The sequence below is a fragment of the Caloenas nicobarica genome, chromosome 17, assembly GCF_036013445.1.
Source record: "Caloenas nicobarica isolate bCalNic1 chromosome 17, bCalNic1.hap1, whole genome shotgun sequence".
Taxonomy (NCBI): Eukaryota; Metazoa; Chordata; class Aves; order Columbiformes; family Columbidae; genus Caloenas; species Caloenas nicobarica.
In genome coordinates, this window is record NC_088261.1 from 8,300,028 (window position 1) to 8,321,370 (window position 21,343).

At 42.6% G+C, this 21,343-nt stretch overlaps 1 protein-coding gene across 2 annotated transcripts in view; it reads right to left on the minus strand.

The window, feature by feature from the left end:
- Positions 1 to 21,343, minus strand: part of AUTS2 (activator of transcription and developmental regulator AUTS2) — a 726,993-nt gene that overhangs the window by 211,057 nt on the left and 494,593 nt on the right. For both annotated transcript variants that reach the window (XM_065647100.1, XM_065647099.1), the window contains exon 5: positions 17,337 to 17,366. In XM_065647100.1, the coding sequence (XP_065503172.1) occupies positions 17,337 to 17,366 (30 nt within the window). The remainder of the gene's footprint in view (positions 1 to 17,336; positions 17,367 to 21,343) is intronic.

A 21,343-nucleotide genomic window follows, 5' to 3' on the forward strand; every position in this document is an offset into this window, starting at 1 on the left:
TTGCAAAAGGGGAAGATTGTATTCAGTCTCCACATGGGGAAAGAGCAATGCCCCATCGCAGGGGAATACTCCCAGTAATGCCTGTGAGCTGCTCAAATATAGAATATATATATGAACACAATGATGAGCGCTAACTAAACATCTAAATAAAGGCGTGAAATAAAGATAGAGACAGAAAGGTTTTGCAATAAGCTAAAAGGGGAGTGTGCAAAGGGGAGAGCTGGCTGCCCCCAGCCTTTACATATCAGCGTGGATTCATTAGCGGAGCTGTGCCCGAGAACCTCGTCACTGCCCCACGTGTGGCCACTCGTTACCCGAGGCTCCCAGCGACCGTGTGCTGGGGCGGGACGGCACATACACCTGGCTCTGCCATAGAGAACCCGGAGAAAATGAAAGGAGGAAATTGCAATTCAATTCAGTGCATATGGAGAATAAAGAGACATCGTTTCATATGCACTGGCTTATCCGTCCCTTTGGTTTATGTTAAAAAATATACGGTATTAGCCGCCCTTTCCTCTTGGGAAATGAGCAGCATAGGTAATGGAAACCAATAAAGAATGGTCATGTGTTACTGCAATCTGTCTGCATTTAGGTGATTCCTGTTATGTCCTATATCTGACCAAGGGGGAAAAGCAATTGTTCAAATGAAACCAGGTGACAAATCCTCCCAGTCATTTTTCCCCTTCATCTCTTCACAAGCAGAGCACTGATCTGAAAAGCCACAAAGACACCTCAGCATTAAGCATTTCACCACTCCCAAGAATTGCTTAACCTAAAGTAACAAACTAACCAAAGATCCCCACGTTTCTTAGAGGACAGAAGAGGAGATTTGTCTGCCTACTGAGTATTAAATGACACAAAAATGCCTGCACATGAATTTGCCATAGCGTAATCCTTCCTGTGACAGACCACAGTGGTTACACTCCAATCACTGTCTTTCCATTGACTTTTAGATTACAAATGATTCACGTTAAAATGTGCAAGACGTGGCAAGACGCTGGATTTGTTAAGAGCAAGAGCAGGGGAGATTCTGTCTGCAAGGCAGAAGAGCAATTCATGAGATGGATTGCGGGTTTTTACTTCTCCTGCCCACCCAGCCCCATTAACTGTCACTACACCTGAGCAAGGGCACCAAGACAATTTTTTATCCCAGTTACAAAAGTGGGCGAGAACAAACATGCCCAGGTTTTCAAATGGTTTTTAGCCACTAAGTCTGGCAGTATGACTTGAACTATGATTGTCTGCAGGACACAAACGATACAGCCCTGGCAATTCATGTTTCAGGAGCTCCTGCGCCAACTGAAAATTAAAGGCAATGCTCAGCTTCGTTTAGTACTAACTTCTGTCTTCATTTCACGCTCAGAGCACACACTCAGGCTAGAGCCTTAGCTGATGCAAATCAAGAAAGCTCAGCAGTAATCAGTGTTAGACTGACTTATGACAACTGAAGATCCAGCCCCTTACAAGGTCAATATCAGCAGAAGAAAGGAGGAAATGCGATGGCTCTTACCGTGGATTTTGTAAATAAAGGCACTCCACAGTGAGGGAAGGACTATCTTACGTGGGAATGTTTCATTAGGCTTTTGCGAATACTTCAGTTGTTCAAAGGCAGGGGGAAATCACACACACTAGAATACAAATCTTGCTAACTAATTAAAGAGTTCTTCACAATGTGCTTTCTCTTGAATTCTGTTTTTCCTGCTTTGCTGTTTCATTGTTCTTCATGTCCTTAGAAATTTCTCCAAGTCCTGTAGGCAGCAATCAGTCTAATAAAGTTACGATGGCGGATTGCTTATCATGTTACTAGGGCCCTTTTTCCTTCAGATCTCTTACAAACGTGAATTGGTATTTCTGTACTTGTGAAAATTTGCTTAGTAGTTTTATTACACAGACATTTCTGCATGAAGGCAAAATAAAGTATCTGTCACTACAACTGGTTCTCAATCAGTGCCGAATTTAATTGTTCTCTCTTTATTCTCTGTCCCCCTCATTATTCACATTTACCGAAATGTGGAAAACTGCAGAAGTTGGTCACTATCTAAAAGAGAAAAATGGCTTTAACAGTATCTACAGATAAGCATGAGTGCCTCCTACTAAAAGAATCCATACCTACCTAGTTCTTGATACTTCAGTTAAATGGAATCAGTTTTCTGATTAGCTGTGGCCTGGAATCTTTGGTGCTGAACAAGCAGTCACATGAAAACACTGACATTCTTCAACAAGAATCTCTAGGAAGCCTCGTGCCATTGTTTTAGTTCACTCAGACGACAGAGGGAAGACTCTCTGGCATGACAGAGAAATTCGTGACGATCCTCAGCTTCTCTGGTCACTTCAGCTATTGCAATGGCCGGATTCCAACCCTGACGGTACAGACAAGATTCCTTCTATGGTATCCGCTGGATACAACCTTCTCTGCCTATGTATTCCAGAATGCGATTTAACAGAGATATACTTATGAATTGAGTCCTCTTTGTTTTACATTTCAGTCAAATTCTTCAGACGACATTGAAGCAAAACCCCCATTTACTTCGATGTGCGTTTTTCCTGGGTATGTAGACTAGGTTTCTAGGTAACAATAGACATTTGAGATTAAAAGAACATTTAAAATACAGGAACGACTACAGCTTGTATTTTGCTTTTATGCTATATCCCAGCTTTCCAAATTAAAAAACCAGACTGACAAAAAGCCCCAGCCACCACGACAGTTTTTGCTGTTCTTTTTGTAGTTATTGGCAATGGCAAAAGCATGAGATCACACCTATTAAAGTGCTCTTCCTCACCTGGAAGCAGATCGGCACGTCTGCCGCTTCGGAGATCCACTTCCCGTTAATAAAACGACAATTTCTTTGGGTAACAAAGCCATGTGCTTTTGGCAGTAAGCCAGGAAGCTTAAAGAGAAACCTTGAATTCTGAAAACATAATAGACAAGGGACTCAGCTTAAGAAAAGATTTCATCTCTCAACTAACAAGAGGCTGGGGTCATGCAGCAGGGTATTCTTTATACTTGAGAGACCAAGCTAAAAGTCTTAAAAATGTACAAGAAAACCCTGGCTGGAATGTTCACCGTATGCAATTGAGGCTGCAGCTTGGAGAAGGCTTATCATTTCTCCTGACATTCTGACAGAAATGTGTAATATAGAAGTTTAGCAGTGTGGGCAGGTTAAATTATACTAGGCAGGAGAAATCATTTCAATGTGAATCGAAGCGTTTACTCTTGTCCACTTCCAGCTCTAGCTTGTTATTCTCTCTCCTTCCCATAGCTTCATGTTTTTAACAGAAATGCTTCATTTTAGAACAGATTTTATATAGGGGGTGCTTTGGTTCTAGGATTTGGTGTTGACTCAAAAAGCATCCTTAACGCATTACTAAAGCCTCACTTAGTTCTTGCTCATCTGTTGAATTATCTATGTATTTTCTGTGTATGTTTCTACACATTCCATGTGTTTTGCTTTATTGTATTTACCCGGTATAGCAAATAGTGCAGTAAACAGATTATGTATTGGGCAATACGGTTATGGCAAGTTTTGACTAAACCTTAGTGAATTTATATACATAAAAATATTCTTATGAATAAGAATGAACTTCCAGAAAAATGCACCATTTCCACGTGACAAATAACAGAGTAAAAGAGTTCAACTTTAGACCTTCTTTTCTATTGAAAAAAAAAAAGAAAAACCGAACAAAACCAAACCCCACACACCACCAAACCTGCCCAGCTGAGCCTCCTCAGTCTGCTTCTCACGGGGTCAAGGAACACTCTCTGCTCTTTCTACCCAAAGCATCAGGTTTTCTGCTTTTCCAGACCGCTGCAATCCACCCCACAGCACAGCCCGAACAACACACCATCATCACCAGCACACCAAGGAAGGAAAACAGTACACGTAAGGAAATACTAATACATAAAGAAATCCTGCTGTAAATGCGGCCCCTGTAGCACTGTGGTCCATTCTGAGCTACCGTGAGCACAAGTCCCTCTTGAAATGGATGGGGCTCCCAAATCTTAAACAGCTGAGTGGTCCTTGTCCAGTTCTTTTCCTCAGCTTTTGTTGCCACCTCTGGGAGATTTTTAGGCTTTTTTACCCGCTCTAGACATTTTCCCTAGCATCTGTGGGTAGCGTCACTCCTATTTCCAATTGATTTTTGACACCAGGGTGCTCAGTGTTAGCACTTTAGAATAAGTGGACGCTAATTAACGGCAATTTACAATAAAATTTATACTGAATTACATACAGCATCTGCATTAGTAGCCAATGAGTTCATTCTGATTAATGTTATCACAGGAAGAAGCAGGGAGTTTATAATGATTTGCTAAAGTAGCTAACTGAAAGCTCTTTAGTCAGGTTTCCCATTAACAAAAACAAGCATTAAATTACTTAAAGACAATCATTAATTTAAATAAGGATTTTGTTACCGTACATATAAATCACGCACAGAAAAGAAACTTAGAAAGCGTCACGGTTGTCATGCCACCTAAAAACCCAGAGATGTGCGGTGCCAAAGTGGTCACCTCACATTTTTGTACCCCAAGACCCCCAGAAATCTCAGACTGGGCCAGGACGTAACTGAGAATCCCACTTTCAGGCATTCCTCAAACCAAATAAAGTGTGAAACAATGATACAGGTTTTAATAAGAGTAAATGCTAAAAGGCACTAATCCCACTGAGATCCACATGCCGGACAAGAAATGTGCTGCCTTCCAGCAGTCCTGGGAGATGCTTTAGCAGCAAAGCTGTCCCTTCCCACAGCGCATTCCTCAACTTCGGCTGCACAGAACACCTGCTGGGGGTGACAGCAAGTGGCATCAGAGGATCCTAAAAGATCTCTGGAACAACGGGTCACTACCGGCCTTCAAAACGTCCTGGGGACACCGTGCCCCTTACACAACCCATTGGCACTAAAGGGCAGCGATGCTCCACGAACCGTCCGCAGGCTGCTCCAAGGACCCTGGCTCACAAGCAACACACAAATCACCATTAGGAGCCACTAAAATAGGAAAAACCAAAACAAAATAGAGTTTTGAATGGAAGGCACGGCATCTGGGAGATCTGTGTTCCCTAGAACTGCTACTGACATTAATGACTTATTTAATTTCATTTCTTTGGATTTAATTTCCCATCCAATTCACACAATCTCATTTATTTATATCAAAAGGTTTGGGAGGCAAGGATGGTTTCTCTCTCTCTCCGTGCTGGGCATAGGTCAGTAAGAATCTGATGTGGAAGGGGTTTTTGGAGGGCTGCTGTACAGAAACAATAATACAAAAATAACAAAACAACATTTGGATTTCAGGCTTCAGTTGCAGAAAGTCTTCCCTCTTGAACCTTGTGCTTATGCTGAAACAGAACCCCAAACAATGACCATGTAAAAAGTTCAGAGCTGCTGTTATTCTTGGACCAGGAAAGAGAAACAAAAGCACTGTAGCTGCTGTACAGAAGTCGTGCTGGAGCTTCTCCACCATTGCATTTTTGATGAGATATGACAAGTACGAACATCGATCTTCCACCATGTTCGTATCTTCCCGCGAGTACAAGGTACTGTGGATTTCTACCATGTTGAAAACAACAGCCTTGACTCAACCTCCTTGCAGTGCCCTCTAAAACTGATCTTATTCAGCCTGCAGCCCGTCTGCTTTATCCATCAAAGCGACCTGGGAACGTAACAAAGAGAAGCGGCTCCATTCAGGCAGCGATGGGAACACTTCCCACCTCTTCAGCTCCTTGAAGTGGAGGAACTGTGAGTGTTTTACAGAAAATTAGCCAAGCCTCTTAGTTCGTGTGAATAGGTGAACTCAAAAGCAGGATGGCCCTGACAGGGCACCAGTCTGAGATGATATAACAGCCCTGGCTCTGACAGATGCCCTTGGCAGCAGCTGCAAGGTGTTACGTACCAGAGATCACTGCAAAGTACTGAGCTCATACAAATACCTAACAGAGAGGAACTGACTTACTGAGACTTTCAATGATTTGTGCACGCCAGAACAAAGCTGGGTGCAAGATGAGAGACAAACACGTTAACTGGGGAGGGGGAATGGCTTCCAGTGCTGCCCTCCCCAGAGGGACGCGTGTCTGCCCACTTGGAGCTGACTGGGGCTGACCTCCTCCTGTCCCAAACCCTCCTTGGCTCTAAACCAGCAGACACCTCTCCTCCCTGGAGTCACCTAGTTTTCACAAAACAAACCAAGACAAAACACTGTAAATGCACTAACAACAAGAATTACCCCCCAAAGTCCTGGTGACATGCAAAAATACCGACAGAAACGGAGTTTTCCAAATGAAGTTGCTTGTGAACATTTGGCACATACAATCCAAAATTAACATCTCTATCCTCCTTCCCAGTCTCTGGCTGAGAATTTGTACCCAATGGGCAACCCAGAGCCAATAAAGCAGCCATCTATCAACCCCTGAACAAACAGCACCACCAACGTGTTGCCAGAAATTTATAATTTGAGAAAGTTGAATGCCTGACCGGTTCCTAAAACAGCCCCTTTATCTGAGATTATTACAGACTATCGCTCATTCTTCAGTTTGTCTAGGATCTGCTAAATGCTTCTCTATAAATTCATCACTTGGTGCCCATTCACAGCCATGCATTAACTGCTCGGTTTTCTCTGCAAGCGAGGAATTGCAGATGACACATAAGTCACCATAAACTCTACAGGATTAAGTAAGTTATTGCATCTTACAGCACAACTGGTTTCTACAAATGATACCCTGGAAAATGACATTATCGCTCAGTGATTTGGTTCAATCTGATTGCTACAGTTAATGTAATAATGTAACTCAATTAGGATGCTTTTGTTATGAATGAACAACCTTGTTTAATATTGTCTGACTGTCCAGAGTCAGCTTAAATGCGACGTTGCGATGGCCTGCGAAGCCCAGAAATTCAGTGGTGCATTTTAAGAGGAGATATTGGCATGAATTAGAAAGCCCAGGCAATTTTTAAAGACACAAAGGTCATCCTGGTGCCTCCTGCTAGGCAGACATTACAAAGCAGGCACCTCTGTAACGCCTGCGAGTGGATCCAGACTGTCAGCAGAGCTCAGAGAAAGGCTTTCCAGAGTCACCGCACACAATTTGACTCTCATTTTCAAAGCAAAGCACGTCAGGTGCACCTTAAGCTATTTCTTCCACATTTCTCTCCTCCCATCAGCAGCTCTCAGTGTGGACACCAGTAGCCAGCTCATGGTGGGCATTAATTTGGGAGCCTGGGAGAACCCAGCCAGTTAAATGTGGTTTTGACCGTACAACACGTACATGGAGTTACCCACCAACACACCAGCTACGCAAGGTACTCCGTTACTGCCAAGCATTTATAATATACTCACTGTTTGCTCATCTGCTTTTCTTAAAACTCCAGCTCCTTGACTCTCAGAACATGTCTGAGCGAAGCAGCCAACGTGAGGTCTTGCACGGCAGCCCCGTGGTGTTCCCTCCCAACCAGCCAGGCTTCGCTCCTGGGTGACCCCGCAGGGCGCAGGCTAAGGGGCTTTCGGAGAAGGCGTCGCCTCCTCTGCGGGTACCGGGAGGGACAAGGGAGGACGAGGTTACACAGAACGTGCACTGTGTTAACTGCAGGATGAAAGTCCAGAAGGATCCTGACTCTGCTAGTACCTGTAGGCCCAACCCTAACACAGACCACGTGTTATCCTCTTCACTTCTACCCTGTTTGGGGAATTTCTGGAATCCAAGATACACAGTAGCTGTATTTTACCACTTCCAAGTCCACAATACCCTTATTAGTGCGGAGCCAGATGGAGAGAAAAATGCAGAAACTTGCTTGCTGGAATCCTTCTCAACTCATTGGTGCATGAGTTTAATTTCCTGTCTCCTTGTTTTCAGCCTATCCTTGGACATGTTTGTGAGAAACCTGAGACGGTTACACGAGTTTTGGCCTCCAAGACTCCTAAAAACGTGAAATAATTACCATAACTTCACTATATAAATTTTTTTCTTCTTCTCTTTCTAAAGAAACCTCTAAAGAAATGTCTCACCTTCTCAGTTCTCAAGCCTAAGACTTTTTTTCTTTTCAAGGAAATGTGAGAACAGACATTCAGGAACGGGGAGCATGCTTCATACATGATTATAAAATCTCGTTTGTTATGAAAAACAGATGTTATTCAATAGCATAAAGTGTATAGGAGTATTTTACTTGAATAACATATAATAACAAATAGTCCTTAAAGAAACACTTTTTATAATCTAGATATGTCTGGACATGGCCAGACTCCAAGATCCACAGATTGAATTTCTGTCTCCATACACATACACATGCCTGTTCATTAATACCTACTTCCAAATACACATATAAAGCATATCACTAATCAACAAATATTTATATATAGGTATATTGATAACAAGAAATGTGCCAGCATGTTTCAGCACACAGATTTCCTTTCAGGATATCTAACCTTATTTTTGTGTGGAAGGTTTACAGACGCTTGTGCAAAATAAGACGTACCTTCTTCTTAAGAAAGCGTCTCAGCTGAAACACTCTAAATTCAATTTAAAATCCACATCACCCAGGATAACATTTTCCAAAGGCTGGATTTCAGAGAAAGAGTGTGTGTGCACACACACACACATACTCCTATTTCTTCACTGACTTGAAATTACGACTGTAGTTAAACATGAGATCAGAAAACCATACTGTGAACTTACTTTCTTCTGCATCGGTGGCACTCTGAAAACGAAACGTTGCCTGGCATTCCCACGTACTCTTAACAACCTTCATGGAACTACTTTGATAAAAGTTTTGCTACATATGTAAAAAAAAGATGTAACACTAAAATGCGAACAAGCAAAACTATTTATCATTTGGAATGTCTTTCTTATTGTGATCTAAGCTGCGGGGAAGGCTTTAGGAATTTGCATGTTATCCTTGGAGATGTCTGAAACGGTCTCATCTATTTCTTGTACAGCACTGAGCACATCATCAGCTTTAATCTTTAATCTCTTCCTCCTCTCTCCTCCCCTACAGAGAATCAAATCCTACAATCTATACACAGATAAAACTCCTGGGCTCAGTAAAGTTTGGCCCTAAGTTTTGCAATAAAGATAGGAAGATTTACCACCAGGAATGCATTATACCAAAATAAAATATCGAGTTGTCTAACCCGGTATCACAGCCCAGAACTCTGCCCTAGACGAAACAGCAGAAAAAGCAGAGAGCACCTCGGGCTGAAGGTGGAACAACGGGTGTTCAGGGACACTTTGAACCCGGCCAACCTTCTGCTGAGGAGCACAGGAGCCGATAAGCCCTATCACTTTATCTCACCTCATTTTGAATATAAATGCAATTAAACACTTCAAAAGACAAAATAAAAAAAGCTAAAGAACCCCCCCCCCCCTTTTTTTTTTTCCCATTCTTCCTCCATCTGCTAATTCACACAAAATAAGAATGAGGACAGAACAACTTCTCGGATTTCAAACACACACAACACCTACTTACCTTACAGAAATACTCTATATAATTAAGTACCTTTTGCCTGAAAGTATTATAGATACTAGTGCTGCTGTGGGGAGGAAAGCTTGTGGGCAGCACATACCTGTATTGTAGATACATATAAAACCACTAGGAGGCTGCAATAAAATTATCTTGGGGTATACCTTATGCTTTCTCAAGAAGCATTTAAACCCACTAATATATTCAATTTAATCTCTCCCCTACGTTTCCTTAGTACACATTTCTCCATAGAGCCAGACCTCTAATTTTGAATGGCAATATATATAAACAGACATGTTGCGAATAATGCACATATATATAAACAGATACGTTCAATGAAAATGATGTATATTATTTTCATAGTATGCGGGTGTATACATAAAAACACACACTGCAAAATATTGCACAGGTATATATGCCATAGCTGATATTCTAAGATCCTGCACGAGCACAGTAATTGCTTATACAAAAATAATAAAAATTTAAAATAATGAATACACGCATGTACTGCTACAGTTGTATATATGAAACTGCACAGGACATATATGCAAAAAGCATAAAATGGAGTGCAACAGGAACATACAAATATAACACCAACATTTGGTGTATTTGCATATGGTACATGCCTGTTCCACACATACATTTACAACACATATAATTTAACACTCCACATTCCTGGATCTTTTTGCTATTAATTTTAACTTTCATACTACGCTTTTATTTTTAACTACGTAAGACAGCCTGTAAATGATATTTCTCAAATCCTGACAGTTGCGCAGTATTTTAAGACCCCAATGTGACAGCGTCCGAACTTGCAAAGCCCCACGTGCCCCGGGAGGAGCGTTCGGGGGCATCGGCACCAGCCTCCCGGCGGTTCAGTCCTTGATTGTTTACTCAACTGCCAGAAGATGCTCTGAGGCCCTGGGGAGAGCAAAACCTGTTTGGGCCGTTGACATTGAGTATCCTTGGTGCAGAAGTCAGGACCTGCGAGGTATCCATCATTCCTCCTGCCTGCAGGCAGGCTGGAGCCAAGGAACTTGCCGGAGAAGCTAGTAAAATTTTAATGCACTCTGTAGTGCGGTCATGTCATACTCAGTTATGGCAAATAATCCCAGATGCCTGCAGAGGTAAAATGGAGCTGTAATGTGCTTGCCTCCTAACCCGAGCTGACAGCAATGATGTACGACTACCATTAGCGGAAAATATCACTTCAACTAACCCATGATCCAGCTCCGCTAAGGGTCACATTATCCATGAGGAACAAATTACACTCCCAAAGTAAATACAAATTTTCTACACGAAATGGGTACAAAAAAAAGGAAAGGGGAGCCAGGCGGGGGAAGAGGGAGAGGGCAGGGGGAGTGAGGAGCGATACGTTACCTATGACAACATGCTGCCGAGTGACAAAGATGATAAAGGACAGGACAAATCACAGGCTGAACGCGCCGTGGCACCGCCAGCCGGGAGAGCACGTCCCATGCCTGCAAACACCACGGTCGCTCCCCTCAGCGGCACACGCAGCATCTTTTACAGCCAACGCGCTTGGCTCCCATTTTATTAGCAACCACTCTAGCTGTAGGGACTCTCTATGTGGCACATCAAATGAATAAAAAGGGTCCTTATCTTTTCTCCTAATGGGCCTTGAACAGAAAGAAATACTTGATGATTGCCTGAGCGTTGCAAGCGTAAAAAGTCTGTGTGATCTTTCACCCTTGGGGCGAGTTGAAGGTGCTGCATTTTCCAGAGTTAAAAAGACAACACCTGTACAAATATGCAGCATAAATCGCACTGATGGGAAACATCCTGGCTTTGCAGAAACAGTTTTAAGAATAATACTGAGAAACTATTTCTCTAATCCTATCCTTAGCCAAAATAAATATATGGCAAACAGTAAGATATCAGGATCCCATGACCTGAGGTAATTGCTTAAAATTGTTTTCTCAGCCACTGTTTCCCCACGGAGCCTTGTTTGCTGAACACATTGGTACCCACCATCCGAGGAGTTTTTCAAGAATTCAGCTCCCTTTTATGATTGTAAATAATCCTTCTCCTGCCAGGAGAGGCTGCATGGGCCTGACGAATACTCAGCATCTTTGTACCAGCCGGAAGCTGTCACGCAAACCCTTTCCTAGCGCAGGGAGGCCCAGCCTGAGCAGAGGAGGCTCCCACCCCATCCCTCCTGGAGCTCCCGCACCAAGTCCACCCCGGTATCGCAGTCAGACCCTCTCCTGAGCCTCAGGCCATGGCAACCCCACCTGAGCTCCCTCCCTTTCCATTCCCTGGCTGGGACTCACAAGGAACATCTCATACAACCTGGTTGAGTCTACAGACAGATACAAAAATTATGACTGTGACAGCCATATACAAAGCAATTTCATCACCAGTTAATCCAGTTATGATGGAGCTTTTACTTCCAGCAACAGAATATACAGAACACAGCGCTGCACAAATCTGTTCTTTACTTTAGTCTTACGTTTTCTAGCACCTTTTATGATGGAGCTGCTTTGGATTCTCACTGTTTCCGAAGAAAGGACAATTTGCTGTGCCCTGCATGTGTTTTGGAGGAGAGGGAGCACCAGAGCAGCACTGACACATGGGCCGGCACAGCTGAAAATGATGCTCTGTTTAGTCAACAGACAAAGCAGGACACTTCAGATCTGGAGGGCAGGGAGGAAATGGCTTCCGAAGTCATGAACAACAAGCTTCGCCTTTAATCAGTGGTACTGAAAGGCATGCCCGTCCCAAGTTCCTCTTATAATAAATATATTATTTATAACCACCTAAACCAGTTGAGTTTGTAAAGCAGGGGTGAGAACCATGGGGTTTTTTAACATGGCCAGAAGAATGTTGGAAAGCAAACTACACACAAACGTATACAGGCACACACACTTGTAGGTGTGGATATTTAACTACCAAACACTGAAATACAGTTACACCCTAAACTGGGTGACACACATCTGCCAAAATACAACTCCAAAATCTCTCTCTGAAGGACATACACAAAATAACTGTCCAAAAGCACTTCAGAAGCACACAGAGGGTGCGACTGTGAATGTGTTCATGTGTGTATAGATATACACAAATAACCATCCTTTTCTCTGAGAATACCAGAGTGTTGATGATATTTTCCACGCCATAATCTTTGGTTTGTTGCTGTTTTCTATGCAATCAAATGTATTAGCATTATAATTAAAAACATTCTGATGCAAGAAATATCATTTTTCAGCTCTCAGGGTGCTCTCGATGGCACATTATTTTTCTCTTCAAACAGAAAAATAATGAAGTCTCACAAGCAACACGCTCCCACCAGCACCGGTTCTTAAGTAAGCACACCCCCCACTCATCCTAATCCTGTCCCAAACTGGGCTAAGCTTTGTTAGTCTTCTCCTACGACCATACGCCAATGCCTTGCAAATTACCCACCGCTATGACCAGCCTCCTTCTTCCCTTTGCATTGTCCCCCCAAAGCAAAGCCCGTCCCAGCAGAGCCGCTCGGCAGCGCTGGAGCTGCAGCCGCAACCATGGAAGAACCTTTCGGTGGGATTCAAGAGCCTCGTCAAGAGAGAACTGAGCAGGTGCCACTGAGATACACACAGAATTAAGTCATCAGTTGCAGTAATTTTTTGCAGTTGTACACCCTATCAAAGCCGGATAAAACTCAAGCAAGAAGCAGGTCTCTTCTGCTCTTGAATCAGGCGGAAGTAACAACTCTGTGTACACTGCAGAGCAGTCGCCCTTGATCAATGAAATATTTTCCTAAGAACCGAGAAAACACTAAAGTGCCTCAGACTGAGCCCTTATTTTTAAGTCAGTCTAATTAAACAGTGGTGAGAGAAAATGGTAAAGATGGCAAATAAAAAAGGACCTTACTCCTTACCTCATCTTTAGCACTCGACTTCCTTATCAAAGCTGCTTGTACATCTTTTCAAACAAGACTTCCTTTTATTTCCAGAAGACAAACTACGTGTTTGCACTTATGTTTTTAATATTGTATTAATTACCATGGGTATAATCTTAAAGATTGTATCTAGATATCAGAAGATAATGCAGTTGCACTTACTCAGCTGTGCAGTAGCTTGTCCTAATTTTAGATTATCAGCTCTAGAGACCTGCTCAAAGAGTCAGACTGACAGACTTTTAATGGGGAAAATGCGAGTTCCCCTGGGATCTACACATTTTTCTGATTCAGTAAGAAATCCCAACGGCATTTGCTGAAAGGATCCCAGGATGGAAAATGACATCTCTCTAAGAATTAGTGCTTCATATTCTGATGCAAGCCCTCCAAATATACTCTTGCCTCCACAGACATACTTAGCACCTCTTTAGGTTTTTTAGCAACAGGAGAGCAAAATGCCTACTCTGAACACTCCGGTCCAGTGCTGAATGCCAAACTGGAATGAAGGAGCATGAATCTATATAAATAGATAGATTATCCACCCCAAACATGTCATCTAAAATTGAGATGCTGACACAGCCTTAGCTACAGCACTGCTAAGCAGGGGCTGCATCCTTTTTCAATTAAATATCCTTGTTTCTTCTTCCAGAGAAACCTCTGGAGAAATGTCTCATTTGAGGGCAGACACAGACAGAAAGTGACTCTGTCTGTCGCCTCCCAATTAAAGGCTGGGGAAGATGGATTGGAGGCACAGCCACCACCTAATAGAGATCAGGTATCAACAATGATTTACACAGCCGGAGAGATACATATTCAAGTGGGGAAAAAATAATACTCACAGCCTAGGAGATATGACTTTTCCTGCTCTGTCACCACTCACTATTCATCCGCTCCTCAGCTTCCCAGGTCCTGCTCCCTCCTGCGTTCTCCTACTTCACTGTGGCCCATCCAGTTACGCTTGAACCGATTCATCTTTCAGCCACCTCGGTCCGTCACATGCCTTTCATCACACTCATCTGCCGTCTTTTTTCAAAGGCGCCGGGCTATCTTTCTAGATTCCAGGTCTTATTTATTCTAGTAGAAATACGTGCCTGTCTTGCATTACTTCTCCCTCTCCTGGGGTTTTTTATTTCCCGGGCACACTGAAGGATCAGCGTGGGTTTGCCTTCACAAAGCCTAAATGAAGCAAAACTGCTTCCATTCCATTTTCCGAACAGCAAGTACAGAATTATCTGCAGCAATATACCATATATTATGGATACTTCAGCATATCAAAATCTGCAAGAGACGATCTTAAAGAAAAGCAGAACTCCTCTTCCCAGAAACCTTTCAGGCAAAGATGTTTCTGGTGGGATAAGAGTAACTCCACAATCCACAGAATACATTGACCCAGAACCGGCCAAGAGCAATTTGACAATTGGCTCCTGGAACAGCTCCACAGTTGGAGGCTAATACCCTCATCATGGTACAAGACATTTGGGTCAAGCATCTTAAAACTTCTAATCCTGCTGACTACCCTCAGCTCCTCTGGTTATTAATGAAAACCGAGGATGCTGAGCACTGTTTATGAAATGATCAACCTCTTGCACAGAGATTTGGTCCCCTCATACCTCCCACTGCATTTTGCTTATAGGAATTTTAGGTCCTAAAAATGTTATTTTATTTAAAGCAGGAATTCAAAATTCTTCTGGGTCCTATTGAAAGAGATCTAAAAGATCCTGCCTGTCTGAGGAGAAGTTTCTGCTTGTCAGTTAAACAAAGGAATAACACACAGCCTCCTTTATAGTGTGTACTTTACCTGTCATCCAACAGCCCATTATCATGTCACGGCAGAGTGCACTTTTCTACAGGTCACTTTGTTTAAAATGACATGGATAATGCACATGTCAGCGAGCTGACAGTCCCGACCGTCCTTCAGAGATAAAAACCGCAAGAGGAGCGCCTGTTCTTATCTGGGGTACATGCCTTGGTCTATCATCTAAGTCAGGCAGAACATGATTTCTCCAGAGAGCACTTTTTTCATTTCCTGATTTTAAGAAAATCAAATAAGCACCATTTGTCTTCATCTGAATATGCTTGACCTGCTCAAATGATGATGTCTCGCATTTTATAACAGGCTACATATGCTGAATTCAAATTAACAGCAGAACAAGCCTTTAGATCTTTGCCTGAGCTGCCAACACAGGCTGAATAAATACACCAAGGTTAGCTGCCGTCTCCAGGATTGGGCCAGAGCTGGAAAACTCTGGTTCTGGGATTTGAAAAGCGCTACGTAATCAGGGATATTTGGATCTACACTTAATCTCCTTTCATTAGGAGGGAAGACAAAAATATAGATCACGGAGATGAAATGCACATTTGGATTTTCAGCCCTTCCCACGCAAGTACTGGGATATTCTGTGTGAGGTACAATTTTGAGTCTCTCTTGTATCGTGTTGCAAAATCTATCCTGAACCACCACACCACCACCATTCCCCAAAACTGCCCGTCTTCTTATACAGGATCACAGCAAGAGAAAACCACGGTGAACCCGACAGAAGTTTAGCTCTGCAAATGCAGCAGTGGCAGGAAATTACGCTCCTGGTTCTGGGTGCCATAAACACAGGAGCTGAAATTCAGTTTATCATCTTCCACTGCACAAGGAACATCCTGAAAATGAATAATCACTTCATGGGATGGAATGTAATGGCAATGCATTAAAAATTCATGTCTAAAAGTGCAGGTTAATATTCTGTGCAAAAACCCAACAAAACCTCCCCTTTCTGTTGTCACACTGATTAACTCCAGTGATTAGTTCCCTTATGAAAGGGAAATCACTGCAGTTCAAAGTAAACAGTAGTTCTTTAACATAGTTAGCAAATTATTAAGAAACATGAGGGGAAAAATGTCTCTACTTGGGAAATTACTGAAAAAGCTGAAGGGCAAAGCTTTGGCAGTTTCATACAGACTGTTTGAAAATTTCCTTAGCTTCCTGCTACAAAACCATATAGCAAACTCATTAAATTCATGAAAGGTGGATTTTAGAACATATTTGTTCTTTTCTGTTGTATAAGCTGCATACCAGCATGGTCATCACTCTTCTTCTTGGCTTGACTTGGAGCTGGTTAACAGAACCACTCATGAAACTCAAAGCAATCCAATGTTATTTCACAAACAATATTTTCAGGCAGTATTTTAGCCTCCCCCAACTTCCATCCCCCAATTTTTCCAGTGAAAGAGGAGGCAAAAGTGATTACATCATCAAAACATTCCTTAAGGCTCAACATACAAATGAAATCCACAAAATCCTGGAAGGAAAGAAATTAGACCAGTTTTTATGCAATGAGTATTTCCTTTTTGCCAAAGAAGAAAGGTAGATATTAGTCTGTTCACAACATAAGACATGCATCAATGTGAATACTAGTTCTTCATTACTATTAGACTTTCAAACAATAAACAGCATTAGAAATCACGTTCTTATATTTTTCCACTTAGAAACCCTCAGTTACTGAGATAATTATCAGCAAGTTGACTTGACTTAATGTACAGTTTCCAAATGTTTCTAAAAAATAGATACATATGTATATCAACTATAACACTTGAATTTAAGTTTGAAGACCCTTGCCTGCAAAGAAGCAAAACAGGTGGTAGCAGTGGATAAATAACTGTTGAAAAGTGCATACATGAGGGTTACAAACATATTCAGTTACTGTTAGAACTTCCCAAAGGAAAATGGAGCCATAGAAAGGGTTGGTATTGAGAGTGCTGTTCATAAACAACCCACACAAACCATGTCATCAGTATGTTTGGAGATGAATTGCGTGGCCTCCAAAATATCCATTAGAATTCTCTTCCCTTGGAGGTCTATTCCAAAATTAAATAAAGGAAACAAAGTGTTTTCTTTGTACAGAGATTCTTTAGATCGATCCAAAAAAGAAACTTGGAATAAATAACAGAATAATAGGAATAACTGAATCCAACAAATTCTTTTTGCTCCCATACTGATTCTCTTTCTTACCTTTTCTTCTTGATCACTGTCGCTGTCACACTGAAACACAAAAAGGAAAAAAGAACAGGTAAGAGAAACTTGCTACAGCAAAAAAGGAAAGATTTCTATGAACGAGATGGCTGAAACAGTCATAAACCCTGTGCCATCAAACCCGGTCCCTTTAGGAAAAAGCTCAATCACTGGACGGTAGGTAATTTCCCTCCACGCTGTTGTTGAAGACGATACATTTGTATGTTTGAATTATGGAAAAATCGCGCTGAAAACAACAAAAGCCATTTGTAATTCCCTCTGTTATTTGAATTCATGTGGACAGGAGCTGATGGTGCATGAGTACATTTAGACTCCAAAACCGGATCAGGGAAGAAGAAAGCCAATATTAGAGGCTGCCTTCCACTGGTGGACAGTATTTCTCATACCGCCTGCCAATAAATCGCCTTCAAAGGCTTCTCAGACGGGAGGGTATGGGAAGGGCTGAGCTTTGCCTGTCTCACAAGAGAAGCATCTACCAGGTTTTACTCCAGGACAACTCAGAGGGTTCACCTTATGTCTTTGCTTACTGAAGAATTCAGAGGTCACAGCGAAAGCAAGAACACACCAAATGAATCGATCCATTGAGGTTCTCTATAATTGAAGAGTAGGCCGGATATCACAGTAAACACATTACTATAAAATGCTGAACCGTAACACTAGCGGGTCTTGCTATGTATCAAGTGCCATTGCTCAATTTTTTAATAACTTTTACTGTTGTAAAAATATAAGAGGACTAGGTGAATCAAGCCTCAAGTACAGATAAGCATCAGCAACCCCCAACGCGTTTCTATTTGCTAGAAGTACAAAAGCTGTGCTGGCAATAGGACTGTGAGGACAACGGAACTCACCCGCACCTCCCAGCTTCTCTCGGACGAGATTTGATTCATCCCAGTTAATTCTGGGTAACTATGGAGTGGTCACACTTGGCCACCTCCACAGCAGAAGAACAAGGAAAACACCTCCCTTCTGGGCTGCTTTTTAAACTACAGGTTTAGATTCTAGAGGACTGGATTGTCTGTGTTATTAGATGCAGAGCTAGTGGCAGATGTTTTGAAGAAAAGCAAAAGAACCCCGAACAGGACTTTCCTCAATCCAGGACCAGCTGATTGTGCTGTGTTGTTACAGAAATTGGTTAAGTCCTTTGTGGATTTGTATCCTATTTAATGTGTCTTTGGGTATTTTCGCAAGACAACCAAATTGCTTCAAAATTAGTTATACTTTGTGAATTCCAAAGGTTAACTACACAGTGGGATGTGAACAGACATAGCCAAATACACCCACAAATGTATGTATTTGATTTGCACAAATCAAGTTATCTTCTGTGTGTTTTTTAATTATAACTCTTCTGTTTCACGGGCTCTTTCCTTGTTTTCATCAGTACAGGGGGTGAAAAGGTGCCTTTCCCACACCAATGAGCTACATACCAACAAATTAGAGCGAAGAACTTTTTCTAGGTATGTTTCGAATAATTTTAAATGAAGCAAAGATGAGATAAAATTACATTCTGCTTTCAGATAATTCCAAATAGAAATGAAAGTGAAATTTACTTCATAAGTAGAATGATGTATATAGCACTAGTTGCACCTAAATACTCTGGTAACAAACAAACGAGAGGGAACATGAAGATATGAGAGAGTTTTAGGTTGAATTTTGAAACCCTCATACAATGATCAAGTTAATGAAGAGAGTATACTTAACTGAGAAAAGGAAAAATTCACATTTCTAGAACAGGATTGTATTTATATGAAGTACTCATACTCTTACCTTGTAAATATGCATTTTTACTTCAGTATGACTACACGTAAGAGATTTTGGTATACGGGTAGGTATAGGTAAAGGGGTTTGCAAAGCAAGGCCCTACATTTACAAAAAAGCAAACGTGGACTTTGATCCATAAAAATCACAGCATGTCACAAAGATTTTCCCTTTCCTATCTCTATTTTACAGTTGGAAAAATTCAGCTTTTGGGCTATAGCACTTTCTTCCACGGCTTGGTTAGAGCCAGGAGGGCCCAGTGGTTCTGGGCTCCCTGCACTGGGAGGTCTATGTGTTTAGGATGCATTATAACGCATGACACATCTTCTAAAACAGGGAGCTCAGAAACAATTGCTCCATTTGCTTGTGTCCTCTGCCCGCCCTCCAGACAAACTCCAAGACAAGCCCTGATTGCAGTGCCTGAATCCAAAAGGAGAAAGCAAAGGGGTAAAAAAAATAGATATATAAGCAGTCAAGAATGACTACCTATGAGGCGCTGGGTTCTGAGGGTTGGGACGCACGTGCACATGTGCTGTGACCCAGCCGTGGTGACAGCGCTTTGCAGCCTCTCCTTCCCCCACCAGCTTTTGTCTGGCTGAAGGAATCTCTCCTCCGCTATGGATTAAGTTTCTCCCAGCTCATAAGCTTGGAAAGAGCTCAGGGTTTTGTGTTTGCTGCAGTGTGGAGGTACTTGGGGAGAAGAGGACTTGCCAGCAGTGACATCTGAATTTGCCAGCAAAGCCGTTACCCGCCTCCCGTCGAGCCTGCAGAGAAGGCGCACAGAGCGATGTCGGTGGGAAGCTATTTCCATCAAAGTGTTAAGCCTCCTGCTTCCCGACAGTCCAGTTCTAATTTCAAGGTCCGCTTAATTCCACATCAAATAATTACTGCTGTACCCAGAAGCACCTTGTCTCCAGAGTTAAGCATATGGCGAAGGACTGAGACCTACTGGTGCCCATTATGGAAGCAGCATGGATGCCAAGCCGATTAAAAATGCTCAGGCTCCCTTCACAACATGCCCGGTGACTGACAGCTCCGCGATTTGGCCAGTCACTGTGGCTGCCAAAAAAGCCTCTGCTGCACGGAGGCCCACATGGCACTCGGAGAAAACAGTTCCATTCCTGGTATTAAATTCCCATACTGACCCGAGGAGTTTGCTGGGAGCTCAGCAGGAGCGAACCATCCAATTTACAGCTCCAGCCCCCAGAGCCCTCCGTGCCAGCCTCTGGCAGAGACGAATGATGGTCAAACCCCTCCAGCTCATAAATTATGCAAAGGCAATAAATGCACTCAGCAAACAGCTCCTAACGTTTGCCTAGCCTGGCTCCAGCTCCGCTTTGTAAAATGCCAGGAGTCCTGCACACAACACAAGGCATCTATTTCACTCATAAAGAGGTTTTGTTAGTGGGGCGCGAGGGAAGGAGACCCACCGTCCAGCAGTGCTGCCCTGCTCCAATGGCAGAATTTTATGGACAAGCTATATGAAAGAAAAAAAGGAGGGACAGGAGGAAAGGGCATGATATTTAAATTCAGTATGTACATGTTTGTGTGCAGGCATACACATTGCATGTGCATGTTTTGCTCAGTGACGTTAAACTGACTCTTCCCTGAGGATGAAAGAAATGGATTTCCTCTGGCTTATGGTAAGAATCAGACCATTTACGAGGAGGGGGAACTCCACAAAGACTTGCAGAAGAGGGGAAGAGGTTTGCTGCTCAGGCTGGAAGCTGAACCGGAGCAACTGTTTGCTCGTCCCATGCCTCAGACTACGTTGCTGTTTAGTCACTCCGGGTATTGCACTTACACCTTCTCCAGTGGCCCTCGCTCCGATGTGCACATTTACATTTTTGGATGCATTTTCTTCCCAGAGGTGCCAAAGCAAAAGGCGTTTCCATCTTCTGCAGGCTTGCTGCTAACTGCTTCTGGAGAACAGGTCTTGGAAACCAAAACCAACAACTGTTTATTATCCAGAATTACTGGTCAATCTGAAGACTTGAGTCTGCACTGCTCACTCAATTCCTCCATTCCTCCAGCATTTCTCTACCTCCTGGGGCCACAGAAAAAAAGTACCATGATTTAAGTGCTTCGTGGTTCTCAGAGCACCAGACTGTTTTGCAACTGAAGCGATGCAAACACTTTGTACCAGCCTTCTGCTTCGGGTCGAGATTCAGTATTTTGTGCCTATTACAAAAAGATAATTTTTTAGTGTTCTCCCATGTCGTTTCAGGAAA